This window comes from Pipra filicauda, unplaced genomic scaffold (assembly GCF_003945595.2).
Source record: "Pipra filicauda isolate LSUMZ 115617 unplaced genomic scaffold, ASM394559v2 scaffold306_size1276767_pilon, whole genome shotgun sequence".
Lineage (NCBI taxonomy): Eukaryota > Metazoa > Chordata > Aves > Passeriformes > Pipridae > Pipra > Pipra filicauda.
The window spans coordinates 812281-831847 of record NW_024104428.1 but is presented as its reverse complement, the minus strand read 5'-3'; the positions used below and the strand labels follow the sequence as shown (position 1 = coordinate 831847).

At 51.5% G+C, this 19567-nt stretch overlaps 1 protein-coding gene across 1 annotated transcript in view; it reads left to right on the top strand.

Moving 5' to 3' along the window:
- The window catches only part of IGSF3 (immunoglobulin superfamily member 3), a 94402-nt gene extending 75585 nt beyond the window's left edge, over positions 1-18817 (top strand). Inside the window, exons 7-10 of the mRNA XM_027719148.2 lie at positions 8486-8896; positions 10495-10902; positions 14668-15111; positions 15866-18817. Coding sequence (XP_027574949.2) covers positions 8486-8896; positions 10495-10902; positions 14668-15111; positions 15866-16116 — 1514 coding nt within the window. The 3' untranslated portion in view covers positions 16117-18817. The remainder of the gene's footprint in view (positions 1-8485; positions 8897-10494; positions 10903-14667; positions 15112-15865) is intronic.
- Positions 18818-19567: the final 750 nt, after the last annotated feature.

Here is a 19567-nt window from a genome sequence, read left to right as displayed (position 1 = left end):
GAATGTATATGCTTTTTCAGAACTTTGAGTCATAAGGGGCTGATTATTTTGGTATTTCTGCTTGTTCTGGCATTGGTTGAAGACTGAATTCCTGGGTTTGCTGAACCTGAGATCTGCTTCCTTACAGCAAAATGGCAGGCCCCAAATATGCTGACCCTATGGCTCAGGGTGTTTTATTTTAACAGGTATACATAAAAGCTGTCTCTCAGGGCCATCTTACTTTCTTAAATAGGCATTTGGGATGCTGGTAAAGAAAATTCCTATAGTTGCATATAGCAGAGAAGCAGGGATCTGTAGCCCATCCTGCTGAAATACTTCCTTGGTTCTTAAGACATTCAAGACAATTTGTTAAGCAACAGATGGCTTGTCTCACTCGACTGTTCTTCTGCACAGCAGTCAGATTTGCCAGTTATGGAGGCAGCAGCACCATGAGCATTCAGGGTGCAGGTGGAGCTGATGTAGCCCTTGGTTGCACAGGAGGAGGTGATCCTCATCCCTGATGCGTGCTGCTGGCCGCAGGGTCCTGTCCCATTCCTTGTGCCAGCATCAGTCCCACTCTGTGCCAGCTCAGTTCAGTAAACCTGCAGAAAACTGGCCCAGTGGAAAGGAATAGTTGAAGGTGAGTGGAATGAGGTAGTGCTTGGGTGGATTCAGCTGGGTCCTTCTCAGAGGACTTTCTCTTTGCACGGAGGGCAGCGCTGACAACCCGGGGCTGGCAGGGCCGGTGCGGGCAGCATCCGAAAAGATCTCCCGATCCTGCCTGAGGTCCGTCTGGAGACCTTGCTCTCTGCATGGCAAGAAGATGACATTTCACACCGCCCTCAGCAGCTCATCCCTCCCTGCCCAGCAGTCAGCCTTTCAGCAGTAGTGCAGTTGTACTCTTGGCGTGCGCCTACACAAAATTGTCGAGTGTTTTTGTGACACCCTGTTAGGAAATCCAAGCCGTTCACAGCCAGCCTCCAGAAGGCATGGGAGTTGGTGTGTGGTGCTGCTCTCTGCGTGTGTTACAACTTGCTCTTTGGGTACATTTAATTACTTTTTTTCCCCCTAATTGAGGGAGTGCTCCTTTGTTTGAAATCTTTCTGACAAGGAGTTGATTAAACATGTTGGTATGTTATTTTTTTCTTTCTTTATCCTCAGTGGCTGTAGCTTGGTACTGAATTTATCTTCCAGTGATCCTATCTCCATATTTTAATTTACAAGTGATCAGTGAGCCGTATATTGTTTTCTGACAGCAGGCACAACTCACGCTGGGAATCTTTTATTCCTCCCCTCCTCTCTGTTGTGCAGAACTTTTATGTGCCTTTTAGGGTTTTGCAGGAGGGTTTCTGATTTTAGGTTTGTGGGGCATTTTGCTTTGGGGTATATTTGTTTCTTGCTATCCTTTACAGAGATGTGGTTTCAGTTTCTTGGGGAAGGTCTTGCTTTTTCCAGGCCAGTGGCACATCCCAGCCGGTGGTCTCTGGCTTATACATGGCTGGACCTGGGAGGCTGTGGGTTTCCCAGCTTTCTCCCTCCTTGCAGATACACACACAGCCTTTTCTGTATATGCTGACAGATGTATGGCTTCTGGGCTTTAAAGAGCCTTTCTGGGTCACATATGCATTCCTCCCCAAGGCCTCACTTGGTTACCTGCTAGTTTGCTGGCTGCTCCACAGGCTCAGGCATGGCATGGCTGGTAATCCCAGGCTGTTCCCTAGCTGAGCAGATGTCCTTGTCACTGCCTGCAGTCTTTGTGCCACGGCATGAGGCGTGCAGCGATGGATTTGACCCACTGCCTCTGTGTTTGGTGGGTCTGCAGGCTGACTGTGCTGATTTCGGGGAGGGGGAGGGCGTTAGGCTGCTTGTGGTGCTCACCTTCTGTGGGGCTGCAGCTGGCAGGGGTGCGGATGAGCAAGTGGGTCCCACCACAGGGTTTGAGGGGAGATGCCTGTTCTGCTTTGCCACAGCTCCTGTGCAGTATTTTGAGTGCACCAAGCTGTGCTTCCCAAGCTGCAGTAGTGCAGTGTCCTTCAGAGCCCGTGCCTGTGCCTGGGGCTGGATGTTGGGCGGGTGATGGTCAGCATGGACATGCACAGCTGTTTGAGTACCCAGCTCATCTTGCTGCAGCAGCAGGCTGGGAGACTGGGGGATGTCTGGGCTGCCTGCTGGGCTGTGGACCTTGCAGCAGCTTGCTGAACATGTTGAAATGCAGGTCACTTGGTGGTGTTCAAAGTCAAAACCTCTTTTGTCTGCTTGCTTGGGAGGGGGCAGCAGCTGAGTCTTCCTCAGGAAAGGGTTAATGTTGTCCTTCCTTCCCGTGGAGCTGCTCTCCCAGTAATTCAATCATGTCAGCCTGTTTGCAGGCAATAATTCATTGTTATAGGAACACTACAGTAAAGTGACAAGTTAATAATGGCAGTAATAATGGCAGGCAAAGTCTAATGCTATTTCCCTTTCTCCTGCTCCTGTTGCACCAGCAGCCTCCCAGGTTGGCTAATGCAATTTGCAATCCCACTAATCCAGTTTCAGGAGGAATTGTGTTCTGTTAAAAGAGAATAGCGAGAGTCAGGAGCTGTGCTGCCATGTTCCTGGCATCTCTGGGGAGGTTGCCCTATTGCTGGACGTCTTTGTCTTTGCTGTGATTCCTTCTGTACTATGGTTAAGCCTAATGAGCACAGTCCTCCGAGGAGTGCCTCGTCTTCTTCCCTTTGCAAATGCCTTTCCTCTGATGCCTCTTCTCTGAAAGGGCTTGCACATCTTTCCCTTTTGAACACCGGTTTGCTTTCAAATAACCTAACAAACGTGAGTCACCCAGCTCTCACCGTGCTGAGTCAGAGGGCTGGTGTGTGCTTGTTTGACTCCCATTGCCCCAGTTCCCCATGGTCATTGATGCAGGAGCCCTTGCAGTGTCTGCAGAGGTGGAGGAGGCTCTTCAGCCGTGCTTTGTGGAAGGGAGAAGGGCTGGCAGAGGACTGAGCATTAGTACACGTCTAAGCCTGTGGCAGTGACCTGCACGCTGGTCTCTTGAATCCCAGGCAAACATCCCCCAGAGGGGAATTCTGACACCAAGTGCTTTCTGGGCCATAGTGAGGGAAACGATGAGGCACCTCTGGTTTGTGATCACAGGCTGGAGGGATGACTGAGTTTGAGCCAAAAGCCTGGCCAGCGCCCTTCAGGGTTGTACACTGAGGGTGCTGGGGAGAGATGGGTTCCTTGCAGGAGGTCACCTTGGGGCTGTGCTCCTGGAAAGGAGTCTCTCCTGATCAGCCTGCTAAACCCAGTGCATGGTGTTAAACCAGGGCTGGGTTCAGGTTGGGTTGGCCTCGTTTCTGCTCCCCCCTGCGCACACACCTCAGCACAGTGAAATCCCAATGGAGGCTTTTAAAAGTAGGACATTCCCCGGGAAAACTTTTTGCAACACTTCATCAGTTCTCTCCAGGCGAGAGTGTCTTCTGGAGGAGCTCTCCCCAGAGGGCAGCAGCCTCCAAAGTGGAACGCTGCCTCCCCACTGTGGTGACAGGGCTCCCTGGTGGCTCTGTGGGCTGATGGTGGCCATCCTCCTGCCCACTCCCTCTGTGCCATGGCTGCTGGCTCATGTGGAGCTCACTCCTCCCCTGACTGCCCCTCTCCTCCTTCCCTGCAGGGCAGCATCCTGGAGTTTTGTATGGGGCTCTTTTGGAGGAACGGTATCTTCAGATGCAATTAAACGTTGCCATTCCCGTGATTTGGTAATAGTGGCTCCCAGGTGGCAAGTAAACTCCTGCTGTTTTATTTTCTTGCTGCCTACAAGGCAAGATGATGTAAGGAGTCTGAGATGGGGCATCTTTTCATCACAGCATTTTTAGGTACAGGTTGCAAACCACTTTGCTAAAGGTAAGTGTTGCAACCCCAGCTTGATGATTAGGAAACAGAGGAGAGGGAGCCGAGTGGCTTCAGTATGGCAGCAAGTCAGCAGAAAAGCTGTGAATCACATCACTGTCTCTGTCCTCCTCCTCTGATGACTGCTTTTCCCTTCCCCCAAATATTTGTATAACTGTGCTTACCACATGCTCAGCCGGAGGAGAACGATTGCCTGCTTGATGGTGTGTGGAAAACCCCTACTAAATATCAGCTTGTAGAGGACCTATCTGTGTCATAGCCTGCTGTGGTTGTAAGGTGTGACTGACCTGGCCCCCCAGCCACAGGTGCAAACTTTGAGGACCAGAAGATGCCACAGGCATCCTGAGACAAAGGGTATCTGTGAGTGAGGACATTTTTCTCAGCCTGGGAATTAGTGCAAGGGGACTGTGGTGCTGGAGGACTGTCTGTGAGGTGAAGTGTCTAAGTAAGTGTATGGGCTTGCTGTGGACACCAAACATCTTTGCCAGCCTCTCCACCCCAACAAGCGTGTAACAGCCTTCCCCCACGTCCTGATCAGGCTCTGGAGTCATCACCCATTGAACCTCCTGAAGCTGCTCCAGCAGTTGCTTTAGGATACCCTCAGAGAGCTCCTGTCCTGGTGCTGCCTGCTAGGACCCTGCCTGAGCACCACTGCAGGGTTTGGCACCTACACATGTTCCTCACGCGTTTTCCGTGGCTTCACAGGGGCTGGGAACCCCTGGCTTAAAGAAACTAAGAGGGTTGTAACCATGACTTGTTGCCGGTGTAAATTGAAAGCCTTAATAGCGTATGCGGGGCCAGTTACAGTACATCAAGGTACGATATCCTCTTTACTGGCACTCTCCAGGGAGCCAGGAGACATTGTGGCAACAGGATTACGGTTTGCAGATGATATGCACGATAACTTCACCTAGACACACGCACCTGTTTCCCTCACTAAGCAGATGTTCGGGAGGCTGTTAAGAGAACATCAGCCTCTTGACAGCACAGCAGAAAACGCCGCGTAACCCTGCCTGCTCACACCGCTGTCCCCACCACCTCTGCTGCTTGACGGAGAGCTGGAGCAACCCTGCCATGGGTCACCGAAACCCCAGCCCCTGGGGCAGCCTGGATCAACTCTGTATTTGAAGGCCAAGCCCTTTACTGGCTCTCTGCCCAGGCAAATCCTCAAGCCAGGAAAGGGAGTTTCCCCTGTGTCAGGTAGGTGAGGTTTAGCTGGCTCAGTGCCTGGGGTGTCAGACTTCTTGCAATCTCACTCGTTTACAATCATTTCCGTGTCATGGCAGCATCTTTAAACATGACCTGGCAAGCTGCACAGGGCACAGAGAGACTGGAGTAGAGTTATCACCAGAATGGGGAGAGATGGACTCCTGGCATTGTACTGGACTGTTCTCATCACCCTGGACCACTAACTTCAGGATTATTTTTTCCCCTCTTTTAAATATTTTTTCCCAAATGCAAAATGAACCCTTTGGATTAATTTACATGTCTGTGAATGGTGGCTGATGGTCGTTCCTGTGGGACAGCAGAAGTGCGGGTTGCACCACAAAGCTTCCCATGTCTTAACCAGACTGCGGGCAGAGGATCTCTCCCCTGCACAAGCAAACGAACCAACCAACAGCCCAAAGGCGAAGCTGCCCCAAGGTAAACCTGTGTGCCACAGTGCTTCCAACATAGTAGTTTTCAGCCTGTGGTCTGTAAAAGCCGTGAATTATTCCTATAGGATCTGCAAAAGGTAATGAAGAAGAGGTGGGTGCGTGCACACTATGCAGGAGCCAGCACCTGGATCTGGAAGAATTTGGCTTTCACAGATCGGAAAAGACTGATAATGTCCTCTCTTATTCTGTGGGAGGGGAAACAAAACCTAAACCTGCATCTTCCGTGGTGTGCCTGAGTTAGGAAAATAAGCCATGTTTGGTGAAAAGTGCATTGGCAGGGGTGTCATTACATATCACTGATACCTGTAATTTAGAGGAGACTTTGCGCACGGTGTTGTGAACCTCTGCAAGTGTGTGCGGGCCAGCAAAGGGAAAGCCTGTCATTCCCTGCCAGGGCTGGCTGGACTGGTAGCAGCAGCAGAAGTGATCATCTCATCAGTATCTGGGGGACTCAGTGCAATTTGTGGGCAAATTCCTGACTGCGGGCTGCAGTGGCTGCCAGGGATGGCTTGGAGAGCTGAGGTGCACACGTGGAATTTAAGATCTCGTTTTTGCTGGAGTTAAGAAGATTGCTTCCTCATCACTCTCACCCCCACAAAAGAAGACCTCTTCCCAAAGGTTGAATGGAAGTGGGGAGAGCTGCACAGGGGCCATCTAAGGGTCTTTGGATGACCTGGGGGGTTGGTGCTGTTTCTGCACAGTGAGAATTGCTGTGATTATGATCTGGGAACAAGCCCTTGCTGCTTCGGTGAAATACATCTGTCACGTGCAAGGTGCAGGTCTGTTGCCCCAAACACCAGGCTCAGAATTACTCCGTGCCCATCCTCCTTGTTCTCATCTCCTGGAGGTGCCACGATGTGAGAAGAGCACTGAGGGGTGCTTGCATCTCAGCAGCTCTGCTCTGTGCAGACCCTGGCTTTGTCTGTGTGGGTGTGTTGATATTGAGCAACCCCACCACACACACGGCGTGTGTATATACTGCATTTTAATAGATATAGGGCTACTGACTTAACATACACAGTTGCTATAGTAACAGAGGTTTCCTTAGTAACGGTTGCAGAAAATAATCCAGTACCAATTAAAAATAAACTGTTTGGAAAGGGGGCTGGGGGAGAAAGGAAACTGCTGAGAATCACCTTCCCCCTTTATTGGTTCATCTCCCAGGGACTTGGAAAATTGATTAATGCTCAAAACAACCGTTTTTAACCAATGGTGAGCCAAGAAGGTGGGATGAGTGTGGGTGTGGTGGCTAAAGCTGCCATCCTAAAGCGAAACAAAAGGGAAGAAGTGTGTCTGGGGTGTGGCAGAAATACAACAGGGTGATGCTGAATCTTTCCATTAGGTTGCAGTCCTTAGGGAGGTAAAACAAGGGACGATTTCCCTCCTTCCCTTCCTCCAGTGTCTGCATGCCATACCACAGCCATGGAGTCTTTATTAGCATACTGATTAAAGCCACGGGCAATCCAGGCTCCAGGGGAACGTCTGATGCGGTACCAGGGTGCCTGTCTCAGATGCTGTGTTGGAGCAGAAAGTGTCGCTGTGGTGGGAGTTCCTCCCATTTGAAGTTGTTTGCCTGTGCCCGTTCTCTCCCTTGGCACCATCACTCATCACTTGTGCCGACAGGCATCCGAGACCCTGGTGCCTAAGGGAAGCTGGAAGCAAAGCGTGATGGAAAGCAAGGAGCCCATGCCTCGGTAAGGGAGAGGAGACAACGTTGCTTTCTCGCAAAAGCAGGATGCGTGGGATGTGTTTCCAGGGTGCGGATGGGCACAGCTCCCCTGGCAGCCTTCCGTTGTTCGTACCTGTGGGGCCGCACTCTTGTCGTGCCACTTGTGCCCTGTGCTCTCAGTTAGGTTTTGTTAAGAGATTTGCTGCTTGCCAGCAGAATCCCTTCGCCTGGCAGCAAGACAGCATTTCCCCTTCCACAGGGGAGCTGCCTTGTGAGGAGAGGCAAAGGAGGGGAGGACCGTGGTGGCAGAGCTGCTAGGAGGAGTGGTGTGTCTGCCTGGCTGGGTTGCCCCTCTCCCCTGTCTGTGTCCAGCAGGGCTCCAGGGCACAGCAAGCACAAGTGTCACAGGAGGGCGCTTCGTGCCCTCCCATGCTGACGGGAGCGCCTTGGGCCAAGGCTTGGGTGACAAGCACAGCCTGAGCACACACTGCAACGAAGGCTCTGGCTTCTGATCCTGCAGGGAGAGAGGAAGTGGAAACCCCTGTGTCTCTCTCCGTGCAGGGACAAGAGCTCATGACATTACCGTGTCATCCTCGGCGCTGTGTGACCGCTTCGCTACCTGCGTGGCAGCTGCAGTTGTGCTTGGGAAGCCAAGGGAGGCGACATACCTGTGACTTGTCCCAGGTTGTGCAGTCTGTGGTGGACCTGGAGCCAGATCTCCTGGACGTGGGAGCAGAGCTTGCTCCCTGCTGATCCCTTACAGTCTGGTGTTCTTTCTTCTTTTCCAGTTGTGCCTGTGTTTGCTCCCGTAGGTATTGCTTGTGTGGGGGTTGTGTCTCACCGAGATGGCTGGCATGTGACAGCGGTAGAGTCTTGTTAATTCACTCATCGTGGAAATGGTTTTCTCTGGAATTGGTCTACAGTTCATTGCCCTGAGGTGCAAATGGTATGATTTCCCCATCAGAAAAACCACTGAGTTTGGGTGTAGTGTTCTTGCTATGTTTGGTGCCTGAGACCACTGTGAGTTAAGAAAGAGACTCTTTTAAAGGTCAGACTGTGAAAAAGCAGCCTCTTGCTGAGGGATACAGTGGGAGGATCCAGGAGTAGAGTAGGAGAGAAAGAGGAGAGAAGATTTGGTAGAAGAATATCTAAATAAATGCCTTTGTCTTAAAGGCAGGCGGGACCCTGGCAAGAGCAGCCATGCCTGCAGTTTTGGAGGTACTCACTGGCCTATTCCAAATCAGGTGAGTTTCTTTTCTGTGTTAATGACCCATCCTCTGCCCTTTCTCCCTCACAGTGACCAAGCTGCAGGTGAGCAAGTCGAAGCGGAGCATCACCCTGGTGGAGAACCGGCCCATCCCCCTCAACTGCTCGGTGAAGTCCCAGACCAGCCCCGACTCGCACTTTGCCGTGCTGTGGTACGTCCACAAGCCCTCGGACGCCGATGGCAAGCTCATCCTGAAGACCACGCACAGCTCGGCCTTCGAGTACGGCACCTATGCGGAGGAGGAGGGGCTGCGGGGCCGGCTGCAGTTCGAGCGCTCCGCGTCCGGGGGGCTCTTCAGCCTGACGGTGCAGCGGGCAGAGGTCCGGGACAGCGGCAGCTACTACTGCCACGTGGAGGAGTGGCTGCTCAGCCCCAACCATGCCTGGTACAAGCTGGCAGAGGAGGTGTCGGGGCGGACAGAGGTCACCGTCAAGCAGCCAGGTACCACGTGCTTCTGCCAGTGGGGCCCTCTTGGCATCGACTCCTGTGCGCTTGGCAAGCTTTTCTTGGGCAACAAGGATCCTCTGCTCTTCTGTCCGCTGCAGCCTTGTCACCCTGTCCTTGCATCCTCATGCCTGCACGTCCCTGCACAAAAGGAGCGTTTTCCCTCCTTTGATGTGACCCTCATTCCTTTAGGTTGGGCTGGTGTGCATTTCAGTGTCCCCACATGAAGGCTGTCCATCCCCCACAGTTTAGAGGGCCACTGTATCCAGCCAGGTTTCATTATCCTCAAGAGCATCATGTAGCAAGAGTGTCGACTAGCGACCTACTGAGAGAGAACCCGTGTGTGCCTGCCTAGGAAAGCATTTTTATGTCTTGCACACAGTTTAATTTTACTCAGTGCCTGTATCCTGGCAGGCACGGGGAGCCTTGTCTCTTTTCCCTCTGTGCTGTGCACATGAGATGGGAATGACAAGTTTAATGAGGTGGGGAGCTGGCTGCCAGGAAAGGAGAAATCTGCTCTGCTAGTGATTTCTGTGGCAGCGGACAGCACTGGTAAAGGTGGGCTCATGAAGGAGCTAAATATGGAATATGGCCCCCACAAGCTGGGACAGAGCCTTCCTTTGTGCAAAGGGAGAGGCAGGGAGGCAAGCACTATCTCTTGAGAGCAGCCTGCACTCCATGTGTGCTACTGAGGCAGAGCATTGGTACTTCATGAGGAAGCCTGCCTTGTCCTTGCTTGCTCCAGGTGCCTGTTTCTGGAAGCACAGCAGGCCACAGCGTGCTGCTTGCCACCAGTCCCCACTCCTCATTTCTGTCTGCAAAGTCCCAAGACAGTTGAGGGGTGGTCAGGGAAGGGAAAGCTGTGATCTGCCCCCTCTACATCACCCACCTCTCTCTGGGAAGTACGGTGTCTCTTGCTTGCTGAAGCAGCCATCCCAGGGAAGTCCTGGCAGTGCCCCTGGAAAGATGTCATGAAGGAGTTAGGAGTGTACAACACGTCATTTCGCATAAATGAGCTGATTCCACTCATCCCCACTGTGTTATCAATGAAATTGTGGAGCAAAAACCAGGGACATTCCCAAGACAGCAGAACACTGTGTGTCACTTTGCCCTTATGCCACTTCTCGTTTTGCAGTGGCGGTTCCCTGTAATCAGCTGTCTGTTCTCCACCTTGCTTTTTTCCTTTTTTTTCCATAACAGGAGGGCTTACTGGTTGGGGTGTGACCAGGCTACTGCCTTTCCCCAGGAGGAGAGTGAGAAAAGAATGAATTGTGATCTCCCTTCATAAGGTGTCTGTGCACGTAGGACCTCCCAGGTCCTACTGGGAGATTGTGAGTTTCCAGTTCCCCGCGCCGAATGGGGCATTGTTGGTGTCTAGCCTGAGATTTTCAGAAGACCCTAAAAAAACATGAGTCCTATTTTCTTTTCCTCTTTCTTTTTTTTGTTCCTTTCCTTTCTCCATCAGTTTCTTCCTCTAGTTCCTCATTGCTTTCATCACACTCCAGGATTGTGGCCATGCAGGAAAAGGCTCGTGGGGAGACAAAGGACCCTTGCAAGCCCTCGGTCACCTCGTTTCTAACGGCCTTTTCCCACAGATAACCGCCTGCAGGTGAACCAGACCCACAAGAACATCACGGTGCTGGAGAACGACTGGGTGACCCTGGAGTGCCTGGTGAGCAACCGGACCAGCCCCTCATCCCAGCTCTCGGTGGAGTGGTACGTGTGGCGGCCGGGCCACCCGGAGAAGGAGGTGGTGGCCTGGCTGAGCCGGCAGAGCACCCTGCACTACGGGGACCTGGCTACGCCAGGAGACCTGCGAGGCCGGCTGCACCTGGAGAGCCCATCCCCGGGTCTCTTCCTCCTCTCCATCCAAAACGCCACGGTGCGGGACAGCGGGGCCTACAACTGCCGCGTGGAGGAGTGGCTGCTCGACCCCAGCGACCGCTGGTACAAGCGGGCAGAGGACATCTCCGGGCTCATCACCCTCACTGTCAAGCAGCCAGGTGAGGAGGATTTCGTGCCATCGACTTTGAGCAGCGCTGTGCCCTCTTGGAGCAAATGCACAAGACACCATCTGTCAGAAGCAGTGGGTCTGGACTGAGGGCAGGACTGCTGCTCGACAGACCGTGCTCATCCTTTTTGACTTGTCTTCTTGGGTGCACCCTTGTTTTTCTGGGAAGGGTGTAGAGCAAGTCCTGCAAACACAGCTATATGGGCTTGGGATTTTGTCACCACTGCATCCGCAAGTTATTTTTTTTCAACACTTTTGGCAGGTTTAATAGGATAGGCTTCTGATTTTACTCGTGTTTTGACTGAGAGTAAGACAGAAGAAGCTACCTGTGCTTCCCAGGTGTGTGCCCCAGGGGCAAAGTCCTTGCAGGAAAAGAGCAGAGGCACACTGCTGACTCATATTGAGCTTGCTGTCAACCAGCGCCCCCAGATCCCTTTTTGCAGGGCCTTTCTCCAGCCATGTCTCTCCCAGTTTTATTTGTGCCTGGCATTACTCTGTCCTAGGTGCAAAATCCAGACATTTCAACTTGTTAAATTTTTCATTCCATTAATCAAAGTACAGTGCTCCAATCTATCTCAATCACTCCATGAGGCCTCTTGTTCCTCAAGAGAGTCAACAGAACCTCCCAGTTTGGTATCATCAGAAAGCTTGCTAATAGTGCATTCAACTCCTGCATCCAGATCTTTGATAAATACGTTGAACCCTGAGGAACTCCCCTGGTGACAAGTCACCAGCCAGATGTAGCCCCATTCACTACCACCTTTTGAGCCCTGCTCTTCAGCCAGTTCCTTACCCAGTGCACCATGAACCCGCTCATCCCACAGCTGGACAGGTGAAAGGATGCTGTGAGGGACAGTATGAAAAGCCTTACTAAAATGCAGAAAAACTGCATCCAGTGCCTTCCCTTCATCCACTGGGCGAGTGACCTTATCATAGAAAGATATTTAGTTAAACGGGACTTTCTCTTTGTGAACCCATGTTTCTGTGCCTGGTGATTGTGTTGCTCTTTAAATGCCTTTCAGTAATACCCAGTATAATCTTCTCCATAATTTTTCCAGAAACTGAGGTTAGACTAACAGGTCTGTAGCTTCCTGAGTCTTCCCTCATGTCCTTCTTGTAGATTGGAATAACGTTGGCCACCTTCCAGTCATCAGGGACCTCCCCAGACTCCCAAGGCCTTTGGATTGTGTTCGAGAGGGGTCCTGCCATAACATCTGCTAGCTCTTTCAGTACTCTGGGATGAATCTCATCAGGCCCCTTGGCCTTGTGAACATTCAGATGATACAGCTGACCCCTCACAATTTCAGTGTCTGCAGATAGAAAGGTGCTGTTCCCACACTGGTGGTACTCTGACACAGGGAGGTGGGCACCCCAAGGTCTGTCAGTATTGTTAAAGACTGAGGCAAAAAAGCATTGAATGCCTCTGCTTGTTCTTCATCCCTATTAATCAGGTGACCATCATCAACAAGTATCAGTCCAGCATTTTCTTTAGACTATTAACATCCTTAAAAAAGCCCTTCTTGTTAGCTGACACAGCACTGGTGAGTTTCAACTCTAGATGAGCTTTGGCCTTTTGTGTCTTCTCCCCGCATAAATGAATCACAGCTGTGTAATCTTCTCAGGAAGATTACACAGACCTCCCTTCCAGAGATCATACAATTTCCTTCCCCCCTTGAGCTCCACAAGACGTTCCTGTTCAGCCAAGCTGCTCTTCTAGCCCACTTGCTTATCTTAGGACACAGTGGAATTGTCTGCTCCTGTACTTCTAAAAGGCAGTTCTTGAGACTAACCAGCACTGATGGACTCCTAAACCCTCAAAAGCAGTTTTCCAGAGCACTCTGCTAAATTGCTGCTAAGATAAGCTGCAAGGGCAGTTTACCTTTGCAAATACAGATTCCCTAGTTTTTGAGGCATATGACTCAAGATTAAATGTCTGCCTTGAAGGCTGTGGGTCAAATTACAGCACAGTCCTCATTCACTGGGTACTTTTCCAGCCTGTAAAGCATCTACTCTGCAAGTACTGCTGTGGTGCTTCATGCCTGCCCATTCCAGTGAGGTGTCAGCCTCTTAACTCTGCAGCAGAGCTGGCAAAAGGGTGAGGTTCTGGAAAGGCTTTTGTGGTCATTCCTGGCAGAGATTTGTGCTGTGGAGGAGGAGCATTCTCATGGGACAGCAGAGCTCCTACCTGCCAGGTCCTTGCTCGGGAAGTTTTGCTGGCCAAAGTGGCTCGGACAGAGACACCTCCCCGGGCAGTCCCTGTGCCCTGTATGCCCGCTCGGCTGTAAGTGCAGCTCTCCATCCAGTCTGAGAAAATTGCCAGCCCTCATGGAGGGGGGAGTGAACTCTGAAAATCCTTGAGGCTCATTTTGAGTTGCAGAAGGATGTGGAGTGGGAAGAAGAGAGGAGATAATTTTTTTCTAGAAGTGCTTTGTTGTTGTTTGTTTTTGTTTCATAGCAGTCAGTACTTAACAAAATGACTAATCTTGCTTGTGACTCATGTCTCATTAGTGAGGATCTCCATGCTCATCTATCAGGACTATAATCATGAGCGAAGAGGGGGGAAAAAAACCTCTGAGCACCTTCAGACAGCAGTTCTCCTCTTTCTGCTGAGATGGGAGAGGCTTTGTGTTGGTTTTGACAAGCCATTTCCTTCCCTTCCTCCCTTTCACCTCAGTAGTCCCTGAAATCTCAGGATTTACCTCATTTCTGCTTCTGCTCAGGAGTCTTCCTGGGGAAGATGTGAACTGAAAATACTCACGTTGCCTACGGCCTGAAGAGCTCTGGCCTTAATGAAGGTTTTCCTTGTGGGACCATTTAAAATAAGCATTGGGCAGGGGCCATAATGAGAAGCCCACTGGACACAGCAGCCCTGGGGCTGGCTGATGAGAGCTGGGGGACAGCAGCCCCCTCCTGCAGGGACACCCAGGGTCTGCACAAGGGAGGTCTTGCCCAGCTATCCTTACTGGAGGAGAAAGCACCTCTCTTCAGTGAGCTGTTGGCTGGTCCTTTCCTGCTCAGCTGCCGCATCGGGAAGGGCTTTTTAATCTTTAAATGAAAGCTTAGATCCAGACTGATTGTGATCCCTGGAGTACGTGTTCCCTGGCAAGATGACTAAACCAAATGTTAATTGCTCTTGAAGTCAGCCTTTAATCAGCTTGTCTTGGGTTCTGGCCACTGTATCTCAGTTAGGTAAAAACATCTCTTTAGCCTCGCAGAAAGCACTAGAGGGGAAAAAAAGCAAGAGAGGAAGACTTTTGGAGTGTCCTTGCTGTGTCAGTGTTGAGGCCATCTCCATGGAAGAACCTCTTACCTAAATAACTTTCCAAACTGCTGGAAAAAATCCTCTCCTCTTCTGTCATACTGATTTTCAAGTCCTCTGAGTGCTCTCAAAGCAATAAAGAATAAGCAGGGAGTGCAATGCTCTTTGCAGGAGTAGCTGGGGAGGAGCAGTACATTGCTCCTCAGCACAGGCACCAAACTCTGGTATCTCCTGACACATTCTTGTAGTGTGTTGGGATGAGCTGCGGCAGCTTTGTCCTCTCCCACACACCCCCCTCAGCTGGTGTGAGGGTCTGTATGGGCAGGGGGGTACGATGCTGTGCCTGTGGGGTTGACCACAGAGGTCTTGGCAGGCTGCATCGAGCCTTTGGGTTCTGTCTGGATCATGCCCAGCACCAGGTTTGTGCCAGTCAAGTTTGCGGGATGGCTTTGACAACAGCATCTTGCTCAGTGCTCTCCTCTCCTTTTGTCACCTCAGATCCCACCCTGCAGGTGGACACAGCCACCGCCAACCTCACGGTGCAGGAGAAGGAGTCCTTCCCGCTGGACTGCAGCATCCTGTCCCGCTCCAGCCCGGAGTCCCACTTTGCAGTGACGTGGTACAGCCTGCGGGCCAAAGAGGCGGGCGACCACGCAGAGCAGCAGCAGGAGGAGGAGGAGGAGGAGGAGGAGGAGAGGGAAGCGGTGCTGAGCGTGGGCCCCGACGCCGTGTTCAGCCCCGAGGCCGGTCGCTGGGAGGGCCGCCTGCGCTTCCAGAGGCTCTCGGCGGTGCTTTTCCGGCTGACGGTGCTGCAGGCTGGCGGGGCCGACACGGGCAACTACTCGTGCCGCGTGGAGGAGTGGCTGGCAGACCCCAACGGCGTGTGGTACCGGCTGGCAGAGGAGGAGTCGGGCACGGTCGCTGTTCACGTACAGGGCGCAGGTGAGGAGAGGTGACGACTGCCTTGGGGTCGTGGCCCTGCCATCCCCTGCATCTTCGGTTCAGCCAAGAGAAAAAGGCCGAGGAGTGAGTGGGACCTGGGTCTCACCTGCACCGGGGCAAGTCTGTGGTGCCAAGTGCTTTTCCAAATCAGCTCGATGGCTCATTGCCCATCTCTTACTTTGGCTGGAGTATCCATACTGCACTGAGCTCTGTGCTAGGGCTGCCCAGCCCATGGCACTTACCACCTCGTGTGTCTCACTCAGTAGGGGCAGACTTTGTCGCCCACTGAGGTTTAACCCTTCCCTTTGGGAAACACCCTGGAAGTTGGATTAGCTCTGCACAGGGGTGCAGGCTGTGGCACAAGAGTCTCGGGGGGTGTACAGGCCCCAGAGATAATTGAGGTCATGAGGGTTTTGTGGGCCCTTAAGGGAGATACTCTGGGGTGCTGCTGCTTTTGTGTAGCACCACTGTGGAAATCAAGGCTTTGCAAGGCTCCCTGCTTTATAAGATATTATAAAATCTCCACCAGGTAGGACTGTATCACTCATTAGACTCTTGGGGGTAAAGCTGAAACATGCCCTGTGATAACTTTCTTCTGTTGCTCTGTTTTCTAACATTGGTATTTTTCTCAGAGCCCCACCTCCTGCATTGACACAGATTAATGAGCGTCTGATTTTTAACATTTCTGAAGAAGTTTGTGTGCCCTGCATTACAAACAAACAGTGAAATGTGACCGTGCTGTGTCTCTTTCCAGGCTCCACCCTGCAGTCAGTCATCTGCTCCAACGATGCCCTCTTCTACTTCGTGTTCTTCTACCCCTTCCCCATCTTCGGCATCTTGATCATCACCATCCTCCTGGTGCGATTCAAGAGCCGAAACTCCAGCAAGAACTCAGAGGGCAAGAACGGGGTCCCCTTGCTGTGGATCAAAGAACCCCACCTCAACTACTCTCCCACTTGCCTGGAGCCACCAGTGCTCAGCATCCACCCGGGAACCATGGACTAAAGAGGCAGAGGCACCTGGGGGGATGCACAGAGGGAAGAAAGCAGAGACACACTGGGAACCCCAAGGAACAGAGTGGGTTTTGTTGTTCTTGTTTCATTTGTTTCCCTGTCTGTGCTCTGATGCAGAGGCTGAGCTGTGTGGGGTGCCCAGCCAGCAGGAGCGGGAAGGTCCAAGACTTCTTCCAGCACCCGGGAAATGCACCCCCTCATCCTGATGAACAGAGGCACTTGCTGTACATAGAGGATGTTCCTCTTGGACTCACTTTACTCCCATCAGTTGCTGTCTTTTGGGCTGTTACTTTTTTATTGTTTCTTTTTCAGTCACACAGAGAACTGTAGGCTTCCCCTGCCCTCCACACAGTGTGGAGTTCCCAGGGGTCATTTGGTCCTCGGACAATCTCTTTGGAAGTAAATGTTTATGTTTTCCAAAACAGACTGTTTTTCCTTCTCAGACTCAGTGCCATGATGAAGAAGGTCTTTTCTCAAGGTGTGCTCTTCCAAAACAGACAAAGCCAGGTCTGTCCCCAGAGGGGTTAACTGGGATGTCTTCTGGGAGGTCCATTGCAAAGACTGGCTGTAGCCTCAGCCTCTTCTTGTGTCCACCTTACTGTTCTCTCAGGAGGGAGCAGTTCACCTTTTGGGAGAGTTCCCAGGTCTTGGAGAGACTGAACATTCAGCGCGCTTGTGATCAGGACAAAAGCAGTTTAGTGTGTCTCAGAGAACTGAAGGGGGGAAAGGAAGGAGGACACCTGAAAGCCCTGACTTGGTTGGTAGCAAAGAGGGTCCTCATGTGGTCTGGCTTACCAGAGCCATGTTCCTCCCTGGTGTCCATGCTGCCACCTCTGATGAGGCAGATCCCCTCTGTGCTCCAGTCGTTTGGGGATGAGAGGCTTGATCCAGTCTCTGAAGGCTTCAACATGACCAAAGTAATGACTCTAGGAAGGAGGAAAGGGGAAGCTCCACGGGTTGGGTTCACAGTCCCCAGATGGTTCAGCCAAGGAGCCCAGTAGCAAACGTGCCATGCAGCGGGGACATGCAGTTCACCACCACGGGTCACGAGTTTTCCTGTGGCTTGCACTACTTCCTGGTGCAAGCCTGGACAAGGCAAGGAGCCTGCAGCACATCAGCACCCTGGGGGCTTCCCTGCCCTTTGGCCAAGAGAAATCTTCCCCTGTGTGTGTGTGCATCTGCTGATTTTCGTTTCTGGGACTTCAGGAGGAAAAACCATTTCTCCGTAAGCTCCCCCTCCTGGCAAAGTCACCTGCTCTTGTAAGAGCCGCTGTGGCAGGAAATGCTTGTTCTTTCTGTGAAAGATATGGCTCTCATGAACCAAACCAGGGCTCTCGCCACGTGGGGCACCTGAACTCCTGTACCCCTGATGCCAAGAACCCCTGCCCTGTCCTGTGGAGGAAACCGCCTCCTCCCCCCTACGGCCTAAGCGTTACGTCTGGCGGAAGGAAATGTTTGCCAAAAACGACCTTTTGTTGTCTTCCTCGATGTCTTCCTGGCAAATCCGGCCATTTGTATTTTTGCAGCATGGCTGAAGCCGACCAGGGGTGGATGGGCACAACCACAAGACCCCCCTGCCTCACGTGTGAGAGGTGCCATATACCCACAGCCGTTGTCCTCTCTGGGAGGGTCGGACTGCTCTTTGTGAACAGAGGGGACGTCAGCAGATGCTCTGTAGCACTAGTCAGACCCTGATGCCTTGGTGTTTCAGAGGTGGTGAAGCTTCAGGTAGGAGATCTACACCACGCAGCCTCTCCTGTGTGGGAGAGGACCCACGTGGCTGCAGATTAACCCGTGCTAAGGCATTTGAAGTTGGCCACCTCTGCACCTCTACCAGAACAGCATAGGTTTCTTTTTCTGCTGGGAAGCCCAAATTTCACTCGTCCCTCTGTAAAGTCTGCCTCCTCGAGACGTAACTGCTTGCTGGCCCCAGCATATGCATAAAGTCACACTCCTATATATGTATGTATGTATCGCACACCCGCACACTTGTCTCCCCTTTCTGGCTGAGGTGTCTGCAAAGAGAGGAGTGGGGTGAGAAGTGAATGGAAATGAAGAACCGAGGTGCAAACAGCAGCAGCTGCAGCCAGTGGGTATTGTTTCATATGTACTATCTCCTGTACATACTGCTCCCGGGCAGGGACCGCGACTCATTCCAACTCCAAGGAAGAAGAGAAAATGAAGTCAGCAGGAGCCATTCTTCCCTGGGAGAGCCCTGCTCTGCGTCTGAGCCACGCTCCTCCTCGCCAGCCTGTCTGCCCCGCAGCAGGGCTGTCCCATGGCCCCGTCCCCCTGGATGGAACGGGTCCCTTCCCAGCCTGGCGGTTCCTGCACAGAGCCCAGGCTGTCCTGGGAAGCAGCTCCCACGCTGGTCCCTGAATGTACCTTGCCAGTGACATTTCTCCATTGCTCTGGCAGTGTGTTGCCCAGTCTCAGACTTCTCTCTGTTTTTATAAGGCAGACTCTCTTCCTGTAACAAGTTTTAACGTGGAGCTTTTCAAACCACTCTCTCTGCTGTAACTTTCTGTAATGAACCTGAGAAGAAAGAGAGATACCCTATCCATGCATGATGTGGAAAAATGTTTGGGATTTTTTTTTTTAAGAAAACAACAAAAACTTTGTACTATGTTGCACTAAAACATGTTTTATACAACACACCCGAGAGCTGTAGTAAACTGTGTTGAAATTGTGAATCCTATTGCTGCTGCTTTTTGTCAGATTTGGGCTTTTGTTATGCCTTTATGTGCACTCCCTGCATAAAGGTGTGGAGGCCCCCTCTTGGGCAACCTCTCCCTCTTCCACTGCCACCATTCCTTGGTGCATTAACTCTCACCCTAGTAGAGCTTCTCCTCTCTTGCAGGTTGGAGCTTGCAGACTCCATGCACCCTCTGGCTCTTCATACTTCTCCCTTCTATCTCCCTTAATTCATACCATAACAGAATATAACATTTAAAAGAGGCCTGTCAGGTCTTTTTGTTGAATGGGATACACTGTTTTTTTAATTGCTCCGAAAACAGTAAGTACTTTGCTGTGTCATAGCCTGGATTTGAAGAAAACCCTTCTTTTATATAGAATTATGCATAGCAAATGTGAAGCAAGTAATCTTTAGTAACATTGATGAAAGCAGAAGAATATAGTTCACTACAGAAGTTGATGCAAAATGCAACCTGTTCATTCTCATTACCCACTTTTACTGTGAGTAAGGATTTGATCAGGAGTCTTGAATTCCCACACTGACTGAAATGGGGAAGTAGCATGATGCATCCCTACCTGCAGTGCAGAAGTGCTGTGGAATTGTGCAAAACACACTGCTCACACAGGTCGGGTTTGAGCAGGTTTTTTTCCACATTCATTTAAAACAAAAAAATACTCTCTGCTAAAATAATTGTATGACAAAACTCTTGTCATCCCCCCTTCTCCCTGCAGTAGGTTGCCTTGGGGTG